Source organism: Oncorhynchus mykiss, chromosome 2 (genome assembly GCF_057628025.1).
Source record: "Oncorhynchus mykiss isolate SJ-2025 chromosome 2, ASM5762802v1, whole genome shotgun sequence".
NCBI classification, from domain to species: domain Eukaryota; kingdom Metazoa; phylum Chordata; class Actinopteri; order Salmoniformes; family Salmonidae; genus Oncorhynchus; species Oncorhynchus mykiss.
Window position 1 is genome coordinate 55838724 of NC_143023.1, and position 24884 is coordinate 55863607.

The 24884-nt window shown below is 43.8% G+C and overlaps 1 protein-coding gene across 23 annotated transcripts in view; it reads left to right on the forward strand.

The window, feature by feature from the left end:
- myo9ab (myosin IXAb) overlaps positions 1-24884 on the forward strand; it is a 225961-nt gene that overhangs the window by 167074 nt on the left and 34003 nt on the right. For 15 of the 23 annotated variants that reach the window (XM_036950868.2, XM_090202505.1, XM_090202493.1 and 12 more), the window contains 14 exons: positions 1343-1538; positions 10937-11053; positions 13739-13814; positions 13967-14104; positions 14372-14411; positions 15342-15464; positions 15838-15918; positions 16223-16333; positions 17603-17725; positions 17936-18085; positions 18768-19075; positions 22526-23887; positions 24197-24293; positions 24648-24866. In XM_036950868.2, the coding sequence (XP_036806763.2) occupies positions 1343-1538; positions 10937-11053; positions 13739-13814; positions 13967-14104; positions 14372-14411; positions 15342-15464; positions 15838-15918; positions 16223-16333; positions 17603-17725; positions 17936-18085; positions 18768-19075; positions 22526-23887; positions 24197-24293; positions 24648-24866 (3141 nt within the window). The remainder of the gene's footprint in view (positions 1-1342; positions 1539-10936; positions 11054-13738; positions 13815-13966; positions 14105-14371; positions 14412-15341; positions 15465-15837; positions 15919-16222; positions 16334-17602; positions 17726-17935; positions 18086-18767; positions 19076-22525; positions 23888-24196; positions 24294-24647; positions 24867-24884) is intronic. The other 8 variants (XM_090202543.1, XM_090202549.1, XM_090202554.1 and 5 more) reach the window with 1 other exon arrangement.

The window sequence follows — 24884 nt, forward strand, 5'->3', positions numbered from 1 at the left end:
GATGAAGGGCAGAAGACAGGTTAAGAAGGATTTCTAAGCCTTAAGACAATTGAGTGAATGGGCAAGACAAACGATTTCAGTGCCTTTTGAACGGGGTATGGTAGTAGGTGCCAGGCGCACCAGTTTGAGTGTATCAAGAATTGCAACACTGCTGGGTTTTTCCCGCTCGACAGTTTTCCTGCTCGACAGTGTGTATATCAAGAATGGTCCACCAACCAAAGGACATCTAGCGAACTTGACACAACTGTTGGACGCATTGGAATCAACATGGGCCAGCATCTCCGTGGAACGCTATCTACAACTTGTGGAGTCCATGCTCTGACGAATTGAGGCCGTTTCGAGGGAACTCTATATTAGGAGGGTGTTCTTAATGTTTTGTACGCTCAGTGTAGACCGTAGGTATAGTTACAGAAGGGAAACCAGTCCTCTTGTTGTTCCATTGACCTGTTTTGCAATTTGAATCAGATTCACTGCCCAGTTCCCTGCTGTGTTTTGATAAAAATCTTTATATATGCTGGAGGGGTGATACTTGTTATCATATTGTATATAGGCCCACCCATAACTCTCACATATCAGTTGACAGCTACCCAGCATGTATGCATTAAACGTGTTAGTAATATGGTTGATAATGAACACAGCTGGTACATGGGAAGCCATGAACACCAGTGGAGGGAGAGAGTACATGGAATTGTGCATGTGTGTGCGACGTCAGTGCTATTAAACAAATATTTTCCCGCCGCAGTGTTGTTTTGCATTCTTAAGTAAAGGGCATAGTATTCTCTTGCACGATGATATGAAATATGAAACAAATCGTATTTACGTTATCGATGTTCTCTCCTTAAAGGCCCAGTGCAGGCAAACACTTGATTTTCTTATGTTTTATATATTTCTACACAATGAGGTTGGAATGCCCTTCTCGTGTTCAGAGCCGTTTGAACAAGGACACATTTGCACTCGCTTTTGGTTTCGAGCTCATAAGTGAGCCATGATATAGTCATTACCACATTAGTGTCATAGGTCTTACACATAAAGTGTAGCTAATTATGTTGCCAAATCCTTGCCAGTTCAATCCACCTTAGAGCCATCCCCTCCATTTGGTATTAGTCGGTTCATAGATTTACTGTAGTAGCTCATAGATTTACAATTAGTAGAATGAACACCCAAGTGTTCAATTAATAGACGCTTACCATTAACAGTCTTTCTTAAAATTCTTTGTTTGTACTGGCAATTCTGCTGCTAAAGTATGGTGTAGGTTATGTCTAGTGTCTGTTTATCTATAGTTGATCCAGTTGATAGATCTGTATACTATCTCCCCCCCCCCCCCTCCCCTCCCCTCATGCAGGACTTCAGGGAGAAGAACACGGACCACATGCGTCCGGACATCGTGGCCCTGTTGAAGAGCAGTAAGAACGCCTTCATTTGTGGCCTGATGGGCATCGACCCCGTGGCCACCTTCCGCTGGGCCGTGCTCAGAGCCTACTTCAGAGCCATGGTGGCCTTCAGGGAGGCCGGGAAGAGACACACCGACAAAAAGACTGGTGAGACTAGGGCTGTTACAGTGACCTTATTACTGCCACACCTGGGGGGTCACGAGTCGTGACGGCAGTCAAATTCCACGTGAGCGTTTAGTCACAGTAATTAGGCTTCTCCAAGCTCTGACGCTGCTGATGGTCATTAGTAGCCTACCAAACTTGCTAACGGCCTGGTGCTCAGCACTCTATTGTTCCTCTAATCACACTGGCATCACTGCAAATGTGATCAAAAATCTAATCGAAACACTTCATGAGTGCCCATGAGCTCATGTTGCGCAATATTTTTATAGGCTATGCAACTGCGTGAGGAAAGAGTTTTGATGGCCTCTTAAAAAGAGGAGGATCCCATCAGCTTTCTATAGGCTAGGCCTACTATATTTATTTATCAACTTTCCTAATATTACGCACCAGTGTTGATTTTAGCATGTAAATCTTGGTGGGGCAAACAACAACAAAACATTGGGATGCATGGCAGCAAAGCCACTACACAACACTAAACAATACATTAATTGCACTATAACTGTGACAAATGGTGCCCACAAACTTTTAGGGCCTAAATAAAGCTGTCCCAACTGCAGAGCTTTCTTTTCAGCACCGTGGAGTGAATCCTTACCTCTGCTACACCTGGCTATCAGCAGAGCCTTGTCTGGCAGTGAAACAGTTCATTCAGCCTCGTTTACTGCCTTTTAAAAAGATAGCTGATATGGCCCACTTGCTTAAACAAATGTGGTTTCTACTGACAGTTGAGATGTACAAACTATGGAATAAGGGGAGCGGATAAGAGGCTATCCGTAATTTTGATTAATGAGCGAGCTAGCGACAGAATTCAGAACATGGGCCGTTCTTACAGTATTCTCCCTGTACACCAAGTCAGAATCGTAGGATAAATAAAGTGGGACATATAAGTAGGAAATGAAAGCTCTTACAATATTCGATGATTACGTTTCTCTAAAACAGGCTATAGGCTACATGTGCATCACCAAGTCAGAACAGTAGGCTAAATTATGAGGGGGGAAAGGGAAATTATTAGGGTGAGCTACTATGAGCTACTAACAGCTTACTACACAACATACACTTAGTATTACTTTCTTAGCTACAGTATACATGTCTCCCTGGCATATTACATCATTTATGCAGAAGCATACAATACTTTTTTGGACTCACCTCACAGGAAGGTGGTGCGGCGGTCCTTCTTGTGGTCAAATTTGGTCATCAAAGTCTGGCATTCTCTGGATTTATGGTGCTTTCAAGACAACTGGAAACTCAGAAAAATAAAAGGTTGAATCATGACATCAGTGATCTTCAGTCCGGAGCTCTAGAAAGACAATTGAGTTCCCGACTTGGAATTCCGATTTGGATGACTGTTCAAAAGTATTTTCCTAGTCGGTGCTCGTTTTTTTCTGAGTCCCAGTGTTCTTGTACTCACTTAAGTCTGAGATTTCATAATTCCGAGTTTCCAGTTGATATTGAACAAGGCAGAAGTCATGCAGGATTGACAGCATGGCCAATGTATTCAATATTTTCTGGCCCATGGTGTTGCATGTGAATGTTTATCCTTTTAAGCTTGGAAAAAGACCCTTAAACCCAGACTTGGACCACACACCCACTCCAATGAATAGCAGACTAGTGATTGCCTTGCAACACTTGCAGTTAGCTGCTGATTCCTTCCAAACCACTCATTGTTGAATTTGCGATTTCCAACTTGTTGTGTAATGTCTATTTCCAAATGCCAATGAGCACAGATACGTTTTATCTGTATTTTCTCTTTATATGACAAGGATCGAAAATAATTTGTCAGTAGATTGTCGACTTGATTCATGAAGATGACTGCTTGTCTAGCTTGCTAGCTAAGATTTTGAAAGTATGATGTTGACATGATCAGTCCAATCAAAGCTACGGTAGATATAACGTGATTTGACATAATTTTATCTGTGGCCAATGACCTTGAGCCTTCTTGGATGGGCACTTCTAATGTAAGTCTATGGCACCACCCAAGGGGCTTAAATTTTCAAATTCTCCCCATACATTTTGCAGTGATGTAGTGTCCCCATGAGTGACAGAACACTGAGCATACCACCGCGTAACTAGAGAACATTGCCAACCCCTATGCTCAGTGTTTTCTGCTGGCTGCCTCACCACCACAGAAAGTACTGAGCTAGGCTGAAACACCTGCATTTTGGAGCTGCCTTACTCAAGACCATGTTTGTATGTGGCTTCATTAACTCAATTATTGTTTTTTAAATACATTATTTGCAAACTGATATGTGACACGTATTAATGCCAAAATAACACTCAAAACAGGCACACACACAAAAAAAAAAAATTTTGGACACACCTACTCATTCCAGGTTTTTTATTTATTTGTACTATTTTCTACATTGTAGAATAATAGTGAAGACATCAAAACTATGAAATAACACATGAAATCATGTAGTAACAAACAAACAAAAAAGTAGCCACCCTTTGCCTTTGAGGACAACTTTGCACACTCTTGGCATTCTCTCAACCAGCTTCATGAGGTAGTCACCTGGAATGATTTTCAATTAGCAGGTGTGCCTTGTTCAAAGTTAATTTCTGGAATTTATTTCCTTCTTAATGCGGTTGAGACAATAATTTGCGTTGTGACAAGGTAGGGGTGGTATACAGAAAAAAGCCCTATTCGGTAAAAGACCAAGTCCACATTATGGCAAGAACCGCTCAAATAAGCAAATAAGCCTTCATGGTCGAATTGCTGCAAGGAAACCACTACTAAAGGACACCAATAAGAAGAAGAGACTTGCTTAAGCCAAGAAACACGAGCAATGGATACTATACCAGTGGAAATCTGTTCTTTACTCGATGAGTCCAAATGTGAGATTTTTTTGGTTCCAACATCCATGTCTTTGTGAGACGCAGAGTAGGTGAACGGATGATCTCCGCCTGTGTGGTTCCCACTGTGAAGCATGGAGGAGGTGTGATGGTGTGGGGATGCTTTGCTGGTGACACTGTCTGATTTATTTAGTTTTCAAGGCACACTTAACCAGCATGGCTACCACAGCATTCTGAAGCGATACGCCATCCCATCTGGTTTGGGCTTAGTGGGACTATCATTTGTTTTTCAACAGGACAATGACCCAACACACCTCCAGGCTGTGTAATGGCTATTTGACCAAGGAGGAGAGCGATTGAGTGCTGCATCCGATGACCTGGCCTCCACAATCCCCCGACCTCAACCCAAATTTAGATAGTTTGGGATGAGTTGGACCACAGAGTGAAGGAAAAGCAGCCAAGTGCTCAGTATATGTGGGTGCTCCTTCAAGACTGTTGGTAAAGCATTCCAGGTGAAGCTGGTTGAGAGAATGCCAAGCGTGTGCAAAACTGTCATCAAGGCAAAGGGTGGCTATTTGAAGAATCTTAAATGTAAAATATATTTTGATGTTTAACACTTTTTTGGTTACTACATGATTCCATATGTGTTATTTCATAGTTTTGATGTCTTCACTATTATTCTACAATGTAGATTATAGTAAAAATAAAGAAAAACCCTTAGTGTTCTGAAACTTTTGATCGGTGGTGTATTTTAACAAATGTCTTTACTGGAACCTGAATCTCTGGAAGACCAGTTAAAGGGTCAGATATATATTAGCATGTCATCCACATAGAGTGAAACTTTATGCTGTAAGCCCCCTCTTCAAGTATCTTTGGTGTTATTACGTACTGCTATGGCTAAAGGCTCAACTGCGATGGCAAACAGCTGAGGGCATAGAGGACAACCCTGTCTTGTCCCACGTTAAAGTTGGAAATAGAATGAAAGGTTATTATTTGTAGCTACACTGTAGCTATAGTGGAGGAGTAAAGGACTTTTATCCAGCCCATAAAACTGGGACCGTATCCAAATTGTTTGAGAGTATAAAATAGATAATCAAACCACCCAATCAAACGCCTTATCATCATCAAGTGATAACAATATCTCTGGAGTGTCAGATGAAAAGTAATTATTAAGTATATTATAAAGACATCAAATGTTGAGAAAATAATGATACTTTTTTATGAAACCAGTTTGATCTGTAGAGCTAAGGGAGGGAAGGACTGACTCAAAACGGCATGAAATCATCTTAGAAAGTATCTTTACATCGCAATTCAGTAAGAAATTGGCCTATATGAACCAAACTCAATGTCTCATTGCTGAGGGTAAAGAGTTTGAGGGGAATGATTCCTCAAATATGGAAAGCAAGAGAGGAGAGAGTAGATCTGAGAATTTTATTTGTAAATTCCCCTAGGCGTTGAATATTGCACTTCCTTAATCTTGCGCTATACAAAATAATTTGGTCCCTTGGGCGACAGTACACAATTCATTACATCACCACCTAGTATTAGGTGTGTGTCCATAATTGAGGCTCAATTCAGTCTTATGTAGCAACATTTGAAATTGTGTTTTTTTACATTGGATAAAAGTAAAGACTCAGAGCTCGAAAATGGTATATCATACACTACAGTTGAGGAACAATGGGAAAGTAATTCTGCATTGAAAGTTGATCAACTTGTAACTCCACTTTTGAGAAAATGGCCGTTGAATGTTTTGGTACACCCACTGGAGAGCTCTTTTTTGTCTGCACTCATTCGGCATCGTTCACACCCTCTTAAGCTATAGCCCCGCCCATAAACTCAGAGCGTTGTCAGATTGTCCGTTCGGAAATTCAGAGAGATTCGCTCTAGGGGAGTTTAGAGCACACGAAATAGAGTTCACCAGAGCGTTCTGTCCTAACAGGAGCAGATAAGCACCCAAGCTAAATGGCTAACTTTGAATAGCTTGCTAGCTATTTCCAGACACAAATGAGAGAACAGCTCACAGATTATTTTATTGTTGTTTTTATGTTATCCATGATGATGTAATCCGGAGACAGGTGTTTTCTCCATTTCATTAGCAATCATACTCTAATTCCAATGATTTCAAAACTCGATCTCTCACATGTCCAGCCCACTCATTATCTCAGCCAATCATGGCTAGTAGGAAGGTTACTTACCTTTTTCTGTGGCTAAACCAACTAGGCCCATATTTTAATAATTGTATTAGTATTTACAGATGGCAGACAAGTTTGTTATTAAGGCACATGAATGTTCACATGTTTACGAAGGCATTTCTGCCCCAAAGCACATTTAGATTTTTTTTTAACGTTTACGTTCAAATGGCTAGTGGTGATGCACGACATACGCCTAGTTTCCTGACACGAGTCACATTTGGAAATCAAGAAAATGTCATTTGTGAACAATGAACTGTTATCCCAATTTATTGCATGAATGTAAGCCAAGATAACAGGTGTATTATACAGGCTTCCTGCAACATTAATGAAGCGGCCTGCCGAGTCTGCCTCTACACTTGACATTACGAACAGTATGTTTTTCCTAATTAAAATGGCTGCTCCTCTAGTTTTAAAATGAAAATTGGAATGATATGATTGACTTTTCCACCCTCCTTTTAAATGAAAGTGGTCGAAGATGCAGAGATGTGTCTCCTAAAGAAAGGTGATATCTACTTTAAAGTGATTTAAATGAGAAAGAACCCTTTTACGTTTCACTGGGTGATTTAAAGATGTAACATTCCAGCTAGCAAAAGTGACCGAGCAACCAGCTCTCCCTCTCATGATATTAGGTCTAGCCATGTAAAGTCAGGTGGGAAAAGGATAGATCAAATCAAATGTATTTATATAGCCCTTCGTACATCAGCTGATATCTCAAAGTGCTGTACAGAAACCCAGCCTAAAACCCCAAACAGCAAGCAATGCAGGTGTAGAAGCACGGTGGCTAGGAAAAACTCCCTAGAAAGGCCAAAACCTAGGAAGAAACCTAGAGAGGAACCAGGCTATGAGGGGTGGCCAGTCCTCTTCTGGCTGTGCCGGGTGGAGATTATAACAGAACATGGCCAAGATGTTTTAAATGTTCATAAATGACCAGCATGGTCAAATAATAATAATCACAGGCAGAACAGTTGAAACTGGAGCAGCAGCACGGCCAGGTGGACTGGGGAAAGCAAGGAGTCATCATGCCAGGTAGTCCTGAGGCATGGTCCTATGGCTCAGGTCCTCCGAGAGAGAGAAAGAAAGAGAGAATTAGAGAGAGCACACTTAAATTCACACAGGACACTGGATAAGACAGGAGAAGTACTCCAGATATAACAAACTGACCCTAGCCCCCCCGACACATAAACTACTGCAGCATAAATACTGGAGGCTAAGACAGGAGGGGTCAGGAGACACTGTGGCCCCTTCCGATGATACCCCCGGACAGGGCCAAACAGGAAGGATAGATGCCCGATTACAATAAGAACTGATCCATTAAACATAAAAAAAGGCAAATAAACCCAAAAGTTTAAAAAAACAAAACCAAAAAAACAATACTCTGAAGTCGGGTATGAAAAATAAATCCCACACTGGGCACCTAATAGAACAAGGTAACTGCTAATCCCCACACAAAGAAATCCACACATAATGTGCTTGTATCAAGCAGAAAGCCTTGGTGAAATAGTGAAGGATTTAAAACAAGTTAATAAATAAATAAGAGACACTTATTTACAAGCCCAAAACTAGGCTGTTTTAAAAGAAAGTTTAACATTTTATAAATCAGCAATACCACTAAGTTAGCAGCAACATCTTTAAAGAAATGACGTAACCTAATAATAGAACTGTGCTTTATTTAACCTGGATATGGGTACCATCAATAGATAGAAATGAGCAGCTTCATGGTAATAAAACATTAAAACATTAAAACAAAAGGAGAATTGACTCATCAGAACTAAGGCACTAACGTTACCTAATAATAACAATATGAACTGATACCACTGGCAACGCTATACAGTATCTACAAAAGAGAGACTGAGTCTGCAGTGGTAGACACATTCGTCCATTACCTTAATCGTCAAATAGGTGAACATTCAGTCATTTTCTTCATTAAACCTCGGTAGAACGTTCGCCTTTATGAAGGCCATCGCCTTGTGGTGGTCTTGGAACTCTTTCTCAGTGCCGTTGTATAATATGCGGAGTCAGGCAGAAAAGGCCACACCATACCTTAATGCCGGTCCGTCCCCGGAGTACACTCTTGATATCATTTAAAGGGGCACGGTCACAAGCAACGCTGGGGGCATAGTCTGGGGAGATGGAGATGGGTGCTCCGTTGCATCAAAGTGGGCCAAATTCTCGCACGCCGAAGAACATCAACACAATCCTGATAGTAGTGTAGTTTAGCCACAATGACGCAAGGCTTTCTGCCAGGCTTTCTTGCTTGAGACCCCGATGTGAGCGGTCTACAAGGACGTCTTTATCCAAATTGAGGGCTTCCTTCAATAACTTTGAGACCGATGAAGTAGAACTTGAGCCCAGGTCCTCAGCTACCCCCATGATCCTGATATTGGATCTTCGCATATAACCTTGTAAATACATGCATTGTTCTTTAAGGCTAGCCACATCAGTTTCGAGCTTCTTAACCGTGGTTTGTAGTGTAATTGTGTCATCTGAGCATGTTGACAAGCCTTGTTCCATGTCGGAGACAGTTTTCTTAACTGTATCCAGTTCAATACGAACCATTGCTGTATGCTTTGCGAGTTCATTCTTGACTGCTTGTAACTCCGTCTTAATAAAATGTAAGTCCTCACTGAGTGCCTCCTTGAGTTCCGACTTGAGTGTAGATGAAATGTCCGCTCTGGGGGCAGCAACTAACTTTTTTCGCAGAGGGGAGGAACTGCTGCTCCCACTTGTTGAAGAACTCGAGCTCCTCAGTCTTGTGCCTAGTGTTTTCTCTCTTGTCAGTGACTCCGCTGAACTTTTGTAGGTTATGCGCAATTTAAGCATATATACAAGTTGAACAAAGTAAAGCGCGTCATTCAAAGGCGGTGTTTCCTAGTCCTTTTTGGGTCAAAGCGCAGAGAAAGTATCAAATAAATGCAATTTCAGCAGGAGCTCGGACAAACGTGACCTACTCCATGGCTTGTCAAATTGTGAATACGAGACGGATGAAGTGTGTGTACCTTGCGACTTTTTTCAAATCATCATTAGAGTTCCCATCATGCAGCCATAGAATGTGTAAAACATCAAAACATATAGACCAATGATTGTATCACAACTAAAGTAGCATAAAGGACTCTAAATGAAGCATATAGGAGGACATGTTTCTTTGTTAACTGCTCAACACAGAATAGCCAAATGTGCGCACTATTATTTTTTTCTTCATACTATCAAATAATATAAAATAATGCCACGGAGTTCTAAGCAAATCTGACTTGCTAAATGAACTAGTGTAGCCCACAGCCATAAGGCATAACCAGATCAGCACCTAACATAAGGACAACTCACGAGTATGCTATTCTGTTCTTCTGAAATGGACTACATTTTCTTCATATCATGTTTCTTTAGACCTGTCTAAAACAATTAATGGATTTATTGTGAAGGTGTAGGCTCTATTTAAATGGATTTATTAGACTTTTTAAAATGTAGATGTTCCAAAGGTCTGCATCAGTGGCTCGTAGCTAATTAACGGTCAATTACCGAGACCGGCAGTTGTTTGCTTGATAATCACCAGCTGACAAAATGTCCTGACCGCCACAGCCCTAGGTGAGACCATAGACTGCTCGAGTACGTAAACATTAACACATACATGTATGTGTATACACTCAGTCAAGCACACACACACACACACACACACACACACACACACACACACACACACTTGGACGTACACTCTCCCAGACACACACACACACTCTTGGACGTACACTCTCCCAGACACACACACCGCTCTTCCACAGTGATAGAGTGCACATACTGAGGCTTTTTGTGATACGAGTTATCTCTCTCCGGAGCCACCACAGTACAGTATGTTTCCCTCAGTGGGCTGTCAGAAATAGCAACTGATCAAATGTTACTTTTCTCCAGGGTTGCGGGGGGGGGGGGAAGTTTCCCTGCCACATAATGTGTTTCTCCTGATCGTTCTCCGCCATTAGACTAGCTTGATTTCACAACCCCTGAACGAAAGTCTATTCCATTATTCATCGCCATGGAGACCGCCCCCTGGTTTCAGGGATGTTCAAGTATGCATTTTTATACCCATGTATAAACACTGGCAAGGCAACATCCTGGAGGTTGATAGTTTTAGGGGGACAAACCTGACCAGTGATGATGCATGGGCTCCCCCCCCCCCCCCCCCCCCGATTATAACTGAACTTCCACATTAGGCTTCATCTCCAGCCATTTACGTGACATTCAGTCAAACATTTTGCAAACTTAACAACATACTATTTCTTCCTCTTATTTCTCCCTGTCTGTTCCTCTTTCCTCCCTCCCTTTTTCGCTCTCTCTCTCTTTTTGTTTCTGTCTCTCACCTCTGTCTCCTCTCTCTCTCTTTTTCTTTCTTTCTTTTTTTCTTTCTTTCTTTTGCAGGGAATGATGCTGCTGTACCATGTGTCGTCAAGAGCGTGGACAGCTTCAGCTTCCTCCACCACCCTGTGCACCAGAGGAGCCTGGAGATCCTGCAGAGATGCAAAGATGAGAAATACAGTAGGAAACTCCAAGTCTCACCATCCTCTCTGCTGCCCAACTCCCTTTCCTGGGCTTACAAATAAAGAAGGGGACAATTAGCTTGTTTTGAATTAACTTGTTCTCCCTCAATTAAAGGCCCACTCTGATATTTACAGTGTTTTTTTTTTATCATTTAACATGTAACTAATGTGTTTGTATTTGGGGCGGCAGCGTAGCCTAGTAACCGGAAGGTTGCAAGATCGAATCCCTGAGCTGACAAGGTACATAAATCTGTCGTTCTGCCCCTGAACAAGGCTGTTAACCCACAACTCAAATGTGAAATCCATTAATGGAATTCATTGCCCTTGACAATCAACTGTTCTCTGTCGTGGAAGATGTTGGCTTTCGCTGACTGGTCGAGAAACGGTACACACTACCAAGTGCGCTATTTTTCAGATGTTGCCCTACTGGAGTTACACAGTAAGAGCATTACTGCAATTAGCTTCACGACATACATACTATGGAACGCCGTTTGGGTCTTTGCATGTCAAAAATTATACAGTAGCACTGTCAAAGCTGTACAAAAAAACAAGCAAACACCAGCCACAAACGATGTGTTTACAATACCGCGTTGGTAATAAAGCATCATTTGTTCAACTGCAACTTCTGGGGTAGCTAGCACCAATACAACCAGCCTGAAAACAAAGACCAGTAGGAACTGCAGTCATTTTTATTATTCTTAGCAATGATTTAGGATTTATTGTTAGCTAGGTTGTCAGTTGCTGTTCTCCTATTGAAATTGAACTTCAGTTCATGAAAATAAATCGCTAGCCAGCTACTTAACCCTGTTGCCCAAAGCTAACGTTATAAACAGCCAGCTAGCTTCATCTGGCTAGTGAGGCTAGACCGGGACTAGCCACAATAAGGATTAGGCACAATAGTGGAATTTGCGGTTTGCCTTCAAAATAAAAGTATGTAATTGACAGTGATGCAAATGATTACAAATAGTAGAATTATTCCATACTTTTATTTTGAAGGCTAACCGCAAAGTCCACTATTGTGGCTAATTCTTAGCTTCACATCGATGGGACCGACCACCATTAATCAAATAAAAACTGTCTTATAAATTAGGGTTATTTTAGATGACCCCTAGCTGTATAGTTAGCTAGCTAACTATAGCTACTGAAACAGATTGTCGTGTTATTTGAAGTGTATCTTTTTTGACACGCAAAGACCCAAATGGCGTGCCATAGAAATCCTGGTTAAGAATGAAACGACTGAACAAATTAACAACGAAACAGCACAGCAAGTAAGTGAAATAAATAGGTTTTGATTATGTTTTACTGGTAATGGGGACATACGTAAATGCCAACAAAATAACTTTTTGGTCAGTGTGTGTGTGTGGTGTAACCTTTATTTAACTAGGCAAGTCAGTTAAGAACAAATTCTTATATACAATTGGCCCAGGCGACGCTGGGCCAATTGTGTGCCACCCTATGGGACTCCCAATCACGGCCGGATGTGATACAGCCTGGATTCAAAACAGGGACTGTAGTGACGCCTCTTGCTCTGAGATGCAGTGCCTTAGACCGCTGTGTCCATGTATGTGTGTGTTAACTATTTAACTTCAAACTTAAAAGGCTGCTAACATTTTAAATATTGGTTATCGATATTGGGTATTTTGGCAAGGAAAATATTGGATATCGGTATCGGCCAAAAATGTAATATCTGTGCATCACTAGTAATAATAAACAGGTCTGCAACAATTTTTGGCCTCGACAAGAAATTGCATTGCTATTACTAATAACTCATTGGAAATCAGACTTGGATCCTCTTACTTCATAAGGCCCTGTTGTGCTATTTGCCCTGTAATAGTGATCGTAATGAGGCTGTTTGTCATGCATGACCACTCCCACACATACGCACGGAAATAGACCTCATGGCAGTGTGTTTAATAAGCACTGTGAGTTACTGTTTCCTCCTTCCTCTGTTGTTCCATTTTCCTCCGTCCTCAGGGGCTTCGCTGCCGGTTCAGAGACGGACTGACAATAGCCTGGACCCTGTCGCGTGTGTGTGTGTGTGTGTGTGTTCCATATGTCATAGCACTTTCATGATGGACACACAAATCAAACTGAATCCAATGCGCAACAGCCTCAGTCTCTTAAATGGATCACCCCTGAGGGAAATGTTTCCAGTGTACAGGACAATGGACAGTTAAAGAATTCAGTGAGCTTCCAAGCCTCCAAACCATGCAGCTTGTCTCAAATGTTCAATGTTAAATACAATTACGCCTCAGGCCCGTGGGGATATCTCTCTCATTCCCCATTATCTGGCCTTTTTAAAGCATGGCAGGGAGATACCTGCTGGGAAATCAGTCCATTATGAGAGTTGAGACGGGAGGGAGGGAGCGCTCATATCTGTCCTCATCAGCCTTTGGCCTTTGGGGGGGGGGTGGCGGTGGCTGATCACTGTTTAGAAAATGAGGGTCTGGCAGTGCGGTGCCTTTTAATCACACACGCATGCATCTTGCCTGATAATGGCCCAATGTGAATTAAGCAATACATTAACCAATGATACAGACTGACTAGACAGACGTTCATTGTATGCATGTTTTTTTGGTGATGAGACCACATGTCCCTCCTTAAAGGTTTATAAAATTGACACATCCTCACACTCTCTCTCTTTCTCGCTCTCCCTCCTCCCTTACATCACGGTCTCGTACAGGTATCGCTAGAAAGAATCCCCGGACCCCCTTGTCAGACATCCATGGCACCAACACACTGAACGAGAAATCCGCCAGGTATGAACCTGGCTGTCACACTGTTTTATGGACACTCAGAGCAATGAGCTGTTCTGCTTTCAGTGTGTGATTGTTCAGTATATGCTACAGCAATTAGCAATTTCTCTCTCTCTGTGTCTCTCTCTCTCTCTCTCTCTCTCTCTTTCCTGAAGGGATGGTTATGGTGTGGGCTGTAACGGGCGTAGCTCCATACAGGGTCGTCTGTCTTCCTCAGGCTCGGAGTTCGATGACGGCGTCTTCGTCAACTCCACTAGCAGCAAGCTCCTGGAGAGAGCGCAGGGCATCCTCATGTGAGTATGACTACAAAGTCGGACCACGCACACACTCAAACGTTGATCAGCCGGTGTTCAATCCCACGCTCAATATGTGTTATTATGTGATTATTCTGGGGAGAGCGCAGGGGCATCCTCATGTGAACATGATCCGTCTGACATTCATCATGCAGCTCGCACCACGGTCAGCAACCGTGGTCAGGCAGTGGTCAATCCATGGTCAATGTGTGTTTATGCTGTATGTTCATTCTGTAATATATCTGACAACCTATCTCTCTCCCACAGGCGGAACAAAAACTATAAGTCCAAGCCCTGCCTACCAAAGGTAAGGACCTTACAAAGATGTGGTCATTTTCCACCGTGAATGTACAAGTGAGAATTTCTCTATGGCTTCAACATATGATATACATATGAAAGGCCAATAGTGAATTAATGGGTAACAGCTGGGGTATTCAACCTGGGGTCTGCAAATATATATATATTTAAATTACATGGGGGGGGGATTGGACAAATATCACTAGCAACAACAGAATAAACAAATGTTTTATTTATAATGACAACGTTATTTCTCAATTCCTAATATTGAGCAAATTACACTCATTGGAGCTAATTACACTCACTGAGGTATCTAACATAGGCTTGCAGACGCAGTATTATTCTGGCCAACACATGGCTATCCTTTGTTTAACAAGCTAAATAGTTCTTATTAGCGGAAAGTTTCTAGCTAATAGGCTATGTTTGAGTTTCTAGCTAATAGGCTATGTTTGAGTTTCTAGCTAATAGGCTATGTTTGAGTTTCTTCCTTCAATTATGTGGGAAGGTCATAAAAATGGAGAAAAAAAAGATCTACCAAATCGATTCATTTTTTAAAATGTTGACGATCCTATTTCTCCTTTCCATTATCATTCACCTGATGATAAGACAAGAAATGATATGATGGGGGGGGTTGTCGGTTTGCCTGAGCGGGGGTACATGGGCAAGAAAAATACCCCTTGATTACAGCACTGCAGTGAAATGACAGAGCTGAAAGCTGAAATCCGTTTGCGATATTACAACAACAAAGACGTTACCTCAAGCAACAAACGCAGATTTATTTTCTCCGACATCATTGCACGCTCAATAGAACAGGGCACTATGTACTGCAACTTTTATTTTTGATTTTTTTAACCTCTCCTCCATTTTATCAAAACAAAAACAGTAACAAATGTAATACTCATCTGACCGTGTTCTTATGGCGGTTCCTCTCTCTGTGCAGCACCTGCTGGACGTGAAGTCTCTGAGGTACCTGAGCAGTGTGACCCTCCACGACCGCATCACCAAGTCCCTCCTCCACCTGCACAAGAAGAAGAAACCGCCCAGCATCAGCGCCCAGTTCCAGGTAAGACAGAATTTCAGCCCTTAAAACCAATGCCCAATTCCAAATTCCAACACTCAGCTTCTACATATTCCCGAGGCACTTTGTGTAGTACTTAAAGAATTGGACAGATGTCAAGAAATATTTATATAAATGAAACATTTACTTAACATTTACATTTCACAAAAATGTCACAGAAATGATTTCAGATCTGCATCAAGTGTCGGGGCAAGAGGTTGAATTGGACAGGAATTGACTGTAATAGATAACATTAGCTTTTATAATGCCAGGTTTATGCAATGTATTATGAGATGTTCATTACGAGATGTCAATATGATGGGATGCTAATGATTATTGTGCTAATAAGCTAATGCCAATTGTCTCTTGCTGTGTGAAGGCCTCCCTGAACAAGCTGATGGAGACCCTGGGTCATTCGGAGCCCTACTTTGTCAAGTGTATCCGCTCCAATGCAGAGAAGGTGTGTTCAAGCTACTGTAGTTACAGCTACTTCAGTTTGGTTAGATGCTAATGTAACTACTGTAACTACTGACAAGCTCCAGCGAACATTAAAACCACTGAACAAACCAATGTCTGGTAATTGCATAGCCCGTTATAGCCAATTATACAATATGTTACTGTTATTGTGTGATCTAAATCTCTCTCTTTCTCTATTGTACCTCTCTCCCTTTCTTCTTTTGTGCCTTTATTTCTGTCTCCTTCCTTCTCTCTCTGGATATTTCTCTCTCTCTGCTATCTCGCTGCTCGCTCTCTCTCTCTCTCAGCTCCCACTGCGTTTCAACGATGCCCTGGTGCTCAGGCAGCTGAGGTACACAGGTATGCTGGAGACCGTCCGCATCCGCCAATCAGGATACTCCATCAAATACACCTTCCAGGTAAGCCCTCGCCAACCAATAAGGATACAGCACTGTCATGGGGCACAGAATTAGCAGAACAAATCAAATCAAAATCCAATCAAATGTATTTATATAGCCCTTCGTACTTCAGCTGATACCTCAAAGTGCTGTACAGAAACCCAGCCTAAAACCCCAAACAGCAAGCAATGCAGGTGTAGAAGCACGGTGGCTAGGAAAAACTCCCTAAAAAGGCCAAAACCTAGGAAGAAACCTAGAGAGGAACCAGGCTATGAGTGGTGGCCAGTCCTCTTCTGGCTGTGCCGGGTGGAGATTATAACAGAACATGGCCAAGATGTTCAAATGTTCATAAATGACCAGCATGGTCAAATAATAATAATCACAGTAGTTGTCGAGGGTGCAGCAAGTCAGCACCTCAGGAGTAAATGTCAGTTGGCTTTTCATAGCTGATCATTAAGAGTATCTCTACCAATCCTGCTGTCTCTAGTTGAAAACAGCAGGTCTGGGACAGGTAGCACGTCCGGTGAACAGGTCAGGATTCCATAGCCGCAGGCAGAACAGTTGAAACTGGAGCAGCAGCACGGCCAGGTGGACTGGGGACAGCAAGGAGTCATCATGCCAGGTAGTCCTGAGGCATGGTCCTAGGGCTCAGGTCCTCCGGGAGAAAGAGAGAATTAGAGAGAGCATACTTAAATTCACACAGAACACCGGATAAGACAGGAGAAGTACTCCATATATAACAAACTGACCCTAGCCCCCCGACACAAACTACTGCAGCATAAATACTGGAGGCTGAGACAGGAGGGGTCAGGAGACACTGTGGCCCCATCCGATGATACACCCGGACAGGGCCAAACAGGAAGGATATAACCCCACCCACTTTGCCAAAGCACAGCCCCCACACCACTAGAGGGATATCTTCAACCACCAACTTACCAAGGCCGAGTATAGCCCACAAATATCTCCGCCACGGCACAACCCAAGGGGGGCCGCCAACCCAGACAGGAAGATCATAATGCGCACACCAGATACACAATACTGTGTATTACCTGCCTTAGTTGAATGCACTGGCTGCCTTTAGCTCTAGGTAATAGTATCTGCAAAAGGACTTAAATGTGAAAACTGCAGAGTCTCAACAGTAGAGTCTCAATGAGCTGCACGTAGACGTAGTGATGTCACATCCGCACACTTGTAATGTAGTCAGTCTTATTAACAGCTTGTAACTTTTATCCCTCGGAGGTCACTATTGACATGCTGTCTTTAACGTTGTCTTTCGTCTCGTCTGTGCAGGACTTTGTGCGTCACTTCCGTGTGCTCTTACCAGACAGAACTAGACCAACCAAGTCTGGCATCCGGGAGTTCTTTCGTCAGGTTCACCTAGCACCTGCTGGGTATCAAGTGGGCAACACAATGGTACGCACTCTGGGGATGTCCCTTTTTTTCTTCTTTATTTGTCTCTCTTTTTCTTTCTCTCTCTCTTTCGCCATCTTTCTCTCACTTTGATACACGCTCGCGTTGCAGCCGTTCTGTTCCTATTGAATTTCCCTGGCTGTGGGTGGGTCTGGTCATTTGTGGGTGTATATAGTCACGGACGCCCCTCCCGGGTCTCTCTCTGTACTGCAGGTGTTCTTGCGGGAGGCAGAGCGGCAGCGGCTGCAGGCCCTGCTCCACACGGAGGTGCTGCGGTGCATCGTCACGCTGCAGCGCCGCTTCCGAGCCCGGCTGGAGAGGAAACACTTCATCAGGATGAGACAGGCCGCTGATGTCATCCAGGTGAGATGACGAAGTCAGGGCACCGCACCAAGTCCAGGGTTGTGTTCATTAGGGCACGCCATAGCAAAAAAAAATTCAGCAGAACACAAAATTAGCATTTCTTATTGGACAGGTCTAGGTAGTCCCTTCCTGAATGAACACGACCCCGTCACTGTACTGGCATAACAGACTAAATAAAGCATGTGTACACAACTTCCCCGCACAGCAAGTTTAACACTAACTTTTTTAGCCGATTTATAGTAGTTCCATTCTACATGACCCACAGATGTATAAAATTGATCGTAACCAGTTTAGGTTATTGCGTAACTCTGGAGATGAAGTAGAACATATTTTTGTAGTTGTGTAATGACTCAGTCCTGTGAATCTCTGTACTTTTCTTCATGCTCCGTCTATAAGAAGGAGGGGGAAATTGCATAAATAAATGAGAAACGCGGGGCTTTTCTGGAAGCCATCTTGTTTATGGAAGAGATACTTGGCAACAAGAAGAGACTCAGTCTGCTGCCCTAATCATTGTCAGATTGAACAAAAAACTAACTGAATACGTATTTCTTACCTCGAAATGATTCTCCGCACTGCTCCAAAAGCTCACATGCAATTCATTCTAACTTAATGCAACGATATCACCCCAGTCAATTAATTCATTTTTGTTCATTCATATTTCTTAATTCTCTCCTTTCCATAGAGGTGGTGGCGGGGCTGCCTGCTCAGACAGTCGGAGGCGGCAGTGGACCCAGCCGTCCAGGAGGAGGCAGCAGTGTGCCTGCAGGCAGCATGGAAGGGCTACAGGGAGCGCAGGCTGTTCCTGCAGTGGCAGGACTCTGCCCTGATAATACAGAGGAGCTGGAGAAACATCAGCCGGCGCAGGGTTCTAGCGGCCATTACGGTGCAGACAGCCTGGCGGGCCTACAGAGAGAGAGCCCACAATTGTAGGACACACAGTGCAGCGACACTGCTACAGGCAGCGGGTAGGGGCTACCTGGCACGCCTAAGGTAATGAGGAGTGACAAACTTTTCTATTTTATGAAAGGTACAGGTAACTGCCAAAAATAACGGAAACACTTGAGTAAATGAGGGATACAATGTACACTACATGGCCAAAAGTATGTGGACACCTGCTCGTCGAACATCCCTTTCCAAATCATGGGCATTAATATGGAGTTGTTCCCTCCCTTTGCTGCTATAACCTCTTACGGCTGTTAACGGGATCGATATGACAACAGCCTGTGAAAGTGCAGGGCGCAAAATTCAAACAACAGAAATCTCATAATTAGAATTCCTCAAACATAGAAGTATTTTACACCATTTTAAAGATACACTTCTTGTTAATCCCACCACAGTGTCCGATTTCAAATAGGCTTTACAGCAAAAGCACCACATACGATTATGTTAGGTGCTATTCACAGAAAAACACAGACATTTTTCCAGCCAAAGAGACGAGTCACAAAAAGCAGAAATAGAGATAAAATGAATCACTAACCTTTGATAATCTTCATCAGATGACACTCATAGGACTTCATGTTACACAATACATGTATGTTTTGTTCGATAAAGTTCATATTTATATAAAAAATCTCAGTATACATTGGTGCGTTGTTCAGTAGTTCCAAAAACATCTGGTGATTTTTCAGAGAGCCACATCAATTTACAGAAATACTCAAAATAAATGTTGATGAAAATACAAGTGTTATACATGGAACTTTAGATAAACTTCTCCTTAATGCAACCGCTGTGTCAGATTTCAAAAAAGCTTTACCGAAAAAGCACACCATGCAATAATCTGAGTACAGCGCTCAGAGACCAAAACAAGCCAAACAGATATATGCCATGTTATGTACTCAAAGAAGCCAGAAATAGCATTATAAATATTCACTTACCTTTGATCTTCATCAGAATGCACTCCCAGGAATCCCAGTTCCACAATAAATGTTTGATTTGTTCGATAAAGTTCATAATTTATGTCCAAATACCTCCTTACACAATCCAAATTCATGACGCCCGGGCAGACAGTCAAAATGTTCCGTTACAGTCCGTAGAAACATGTCAAACGAAGTATAGAATCAATCTTTAGGATGTTTTTAACATAAATCTTCAATAATGTTCCAACCGGAGAATTCCTTTGTCTGTAGAAAAGCAATGGAACAGAGCTCTCAGAACTCTCATGTGAGAGTGCGCGAGACTGAGCTTGTGGCACTCTGCCAGACCACTGACTCATTCCCCTCTCATTCCCCCCTCCTTCACAGTAGAAGCATCAAACAAGGTTCTAAAGACTGTTGACATCTAGTGGAAGCCTTATGAAGTGCAATATGACAATATCACACTGTATATTCAATAGGGAATGAGTTGAAAACCAACAAGCCTCAGATTTCCCACTTCCTGTTTGGATTTTTTTCTCAGGTTTTTGCCTGCCATATGAGTTATGTTATACTCACAGACATCATTCAAACCGTTTTAGAAACGTCAGAGTGTTTTCTATCCAATTATACTAATAATATGCATATCTTAGCTTCTGGGACTGAGTAGCAGTTAGTTTACCCTGGGCACCTCTGGGCACCTTATTCATCCAAGTTACTCAATACTGCCCTCAGCCATAAGAAGATAACAGCCTCCCCTCTTCTGGGAAGGCTTTCCACTAGATGTTAGAACATTGCTGCGGGGACTTCCTTCCATTCAACCACAAGAGCATTAGCGAGGTCGGCACTTATGTTTGGAGATTAGGTCTGGCATGCAGTCGGCGTTCCAATTAATCCCAAAGGTGTTCGATGGGGTTGAGGTCAGGGCTCTGTGCAGGCCAGTCAAGTTCTTCCACACCAATCTCCACAAAACATTTCTGTGTGGACCTCGATTTGTTCACCAGAGCGCTGTCATGGTGAAACAGGAAAGGTCCTTCCTCAAAATGTTGCTACCGAGTTGGAAGCACAGAATCATCTAGAATGTCAATGTACTCTGTAGCATTAATTATTTACCTTTACTGGAACTAAGGAGCCTAGCCCCAACCATGAAAAACAGCCCCAGACCCCTATTCCTCCTCCACCAAACATTACAGTTGGCACTATGCAATGGGGCAGGTAGCGTTCACCTGGTATCTGCCAAACTCAGATTTGTCCGTAGGACTCCAGATGTTGACTCTAGAAAGTTGAGTAAAGTTCAATCTCGTGCTTCTCTGCGCAGGGGATATTTCTTCTGCACGGTAGTCAAATCAAATTTAAAAAATGTGTCACATGCCCCGAATACAACAGTGAAATACTTACTTACAAGCCCTTAACCAACAATACAGTTTTAAGAAAAAAGTGTTGATAAGTAAGAAATAAAAATGACAAATAGTTAAAGAGCAGCAGTAAAATAACAATAGCGAGGCTATATACAGGGGGTACCAGTACAGAGTCAATGTGCGTGGGCACGTTAGTCGAGGTAGTTGAGGTAATATGCACATGTTGGTAGAGTTAAAGTGACTATGCATAGATAATAACCAGAGACTAGCCGCAGCATAAAGGAGAGAGGGGGGGGGGGGGGGGCTATGCAAATAGTCTGGGTGGCCATTTTTATTAGCTGTTCCGGAGACGTATGGCTTGGGTTAGAAGCTGTTAAGAAGCCTTTTGGATCTAGACTTGTTGCTCCGGGACTGCTTGCCGTGCGGTAGCAGAGAGAACAGTCTATGACTATGGTGGCTGGAGTCTTTGACAATTCTTAGGGCCTTCCTTTGACACTGCCTGGTATAGAGGTCCTGGATGGCAGGAAGCTTGGCCCCGGTGATGTACCTTGGCACCGGTGATGTACCACTACCCTCTGTAGTGCCTTGCGGTTGGAGGCCTTGCGGTTGCCATACCAGGCAGTGATGCAACCATGCTCTCTATGGTGCAAGTCCCGGGGGAGCTTAGAAGAAACATTGCATAGGGTCATGTATAAAAATACCCAGTTGCCCATTATTTTGGCTACCATGGCTAGAGAACTCAATGACTTTGAAAGAGGGATCTCAAAGGAGCATAGGGCATTTAAAGTGTGTGTGTGTGTGAGGCAGCGTTTTCCATCAACAAAACACTAAATTACAGAATTTCTCCTGGAAGAATGGTGTCACATCCCTCCAATAGAGTTCCAGACGCTATAGAATATATACCAAGGCACTTCTGGTGGCTCGAGGTGGCCCAACCCGTATTAAGATACTTTATCTGGGTGTTTCCTTTGTTTTGGCAGTTACCTGTATAGAAAGATGGGCAATAAGGATACATAGGCTGGATTTTGCTCAAACCTAGATCTCAAACACCTGATTCATATAGTTTGTTCAAGAAAACACAAGTGTTTTAGTGCTGGGGCTGGAACAAAAGCTTGCACACTATTGCTCCCAGGTCCAAATGATCCTACATTAATGAATAACATCGGATACGAGAAGGAATGGAAGGAAGATTGCTTTAAACTGTGTTTGCTTACAATGACTGTTTCCTACAGGTTCACAGAACTAAAAGAGCAGAGTATGCATGAAAAGCAGTTGCTCAATGGACAAAGGAGCCCCACCACAGAAGAAAGAAAGCCAGAGAGGACCATTGGCCTGGATACTGACACCTCGGACGAACAGGTCCTCGAGATCAACCACAATCATGACATCCAAGATGTCTCCACAGTCTGGCCTACTGAAGACTCTAAGGAGTCTAAGTCGGCGTGTTTAGTGAAGGAGGAGGAAGAAGGAGAGAGCGAGAGAAGCCAGAGTATAGAGGAGCCCAACTGCCACAAGACGCGGGCCAAGAGACAGAGCCGGCGCATGAGGGAGCTGGAGCAGGCCCAGTTCAGCTTGGAGCTACTCAAGGTGCGGACCCACAGCACAGGAGGGACTCTGCAAGAGGAGGAGACCCCTGTACCCCCGTGTCCGGACAGCACCCCCTGTCCCCTGGACGACCACCAGCCCTCCTCGCCCCACCGGTGCTTCCCCGTTAGCCACGGGAGCTTTGAGCTGCTCGACACCACCATGGATGTGGAGGCGGGAAGGTCTGGTTACCCCGGTTGCCATGATACCCAGTCCATGCCGCTCCAGACCTCTTCCCAAGAGGATTTGAATGGACCAAGGTCTCCAGAGTCCCAGCCCCAGCCACAGAATGACCCGGAGGTGGTAAATGAGAATGATCCAAGCCCCAGGATGGAGGAACTACCCACCATGATACCATCCCCTATCAAGGAGGAAGTGGCAGAGGATCCACAAGCTACCTTCTATATCCCCTCTGAGGACCAAAGCCGCGAGCCCAAGCAAGAGAGCCCAGGCAAGCCCGTGAAGGAGAGGCGAGAGTCCGCCTTACGAAGGCCCGTGGTTGTGGTCATCAGCATGCAGAAGGAGACCCCTCTGGAGGGGGAGCTGTGGGCGGCGACAGCCCAAGAGAGTGCACTCCAGACAGGTGTGACCACCACTGCCTCCCGCCTTACACCCATCGCCGGCCTGGAAGTATCAGAGAAGGCCCAGCCACCCAGGACTGTTACCCAGCCTCGGAGAGACTTAGCTGGGGTAGACAGGTCTAGCTTGGTCCCCTCCTCCACCTCCACCCATGGCCTTTGTCCTTCCAAGGTAGACATCCAGATAGTCCCCGAGCCCAAGGCCCCATCCGGTGAAGTCCTACCCAGCCAGGTGGAGAGGAAGGCAGGCTGGCCGGTGCAGGACAACTGGGTCTCCACCAACAGTATCTTGGAGAGCAGGGAAGTTTCCACCAAAGCAGCAGCCAAGGCACCACAGAAGAAGAGCCCGACCCAGACCATCATTGTCAGTATGACCGAGAAGCCCCCCACCAACACCACATTCTGCTCCCGACGCAAGCTCCCCTTCTCCAAGTGAGTGTCATTTTGCTGTAACGTTGCTGTAATGATGCTGCTCAGTCAAAGTATCACTTAGCAAAGCTTTGTAATTAATTTCTTATCACTACACTAGCTTGACTTGGCAGTGTGTACGAATGAACACTTTCATTTCAACAAATCACCACAGGGCTTTTTCTCCAAATGTACAGAAATTTATTTCTTATTTCTGTTGTTTTTCATTGTCTTGATCAGCAAAAACACAGGAAGAATAAGTTTGAAGATGTAACTAAATGCGTACACTTGAAAGTCAACAAATAGTTGTAACGTTTCCTGAATGTGTTGTAGGTCTGATAAGGACCTGGTGAACCAGGAGCGGTCGTTGGCCATGCATAGACAGGAGGCCTCCGCCTCTAGAGCCACCGCTGGACAGAGAACCAAAGAGGTGGGCCCAAGTACACTACCCAAAGTTTTAAGAACTTACATACTGTAACTTACATAACTCGTTACTCATTCTGTTGTAATATACTAAAGCACTCTATGTTGATGTGTAGTTCCTACTGATATATTGTTTCAACTAAATAATAGAACCAGCAGCTGTGGCTTGTATGTGAGAGTGTGTGCTTGTATAAGTTGCATGTCTTGTAAATTTGTGTCACTCAGACTGTCAGTGTGTCTCTATGTGATAACCACATAGAACACACACACACACACACACACACACACACACACACACACATCCCTATCTCCCATCACGTACCCAGACCACTGATGTGTTGTGGTGTGTGTGGTTGAGCAGGTGGGCCGGCCCGGCCCCAAAAAGAAAGCCCGTATGTCTCGGACCCGTTCTGACTTCCTGACCCGCTGTAACTCCGAGGGGGCGGGCCAGTCGGACGATGACGACGTCGACACATTCTACACCCCCGCCCTGTCCCGCACGCTGCCCCTCCTCCCCCCGCCCCCCCTGACCCACCCCAAGGGGGGCACTGAGCCGGCCTGTTACAGTGACTCTGAAATGGTAAACGGACCCTGCAGG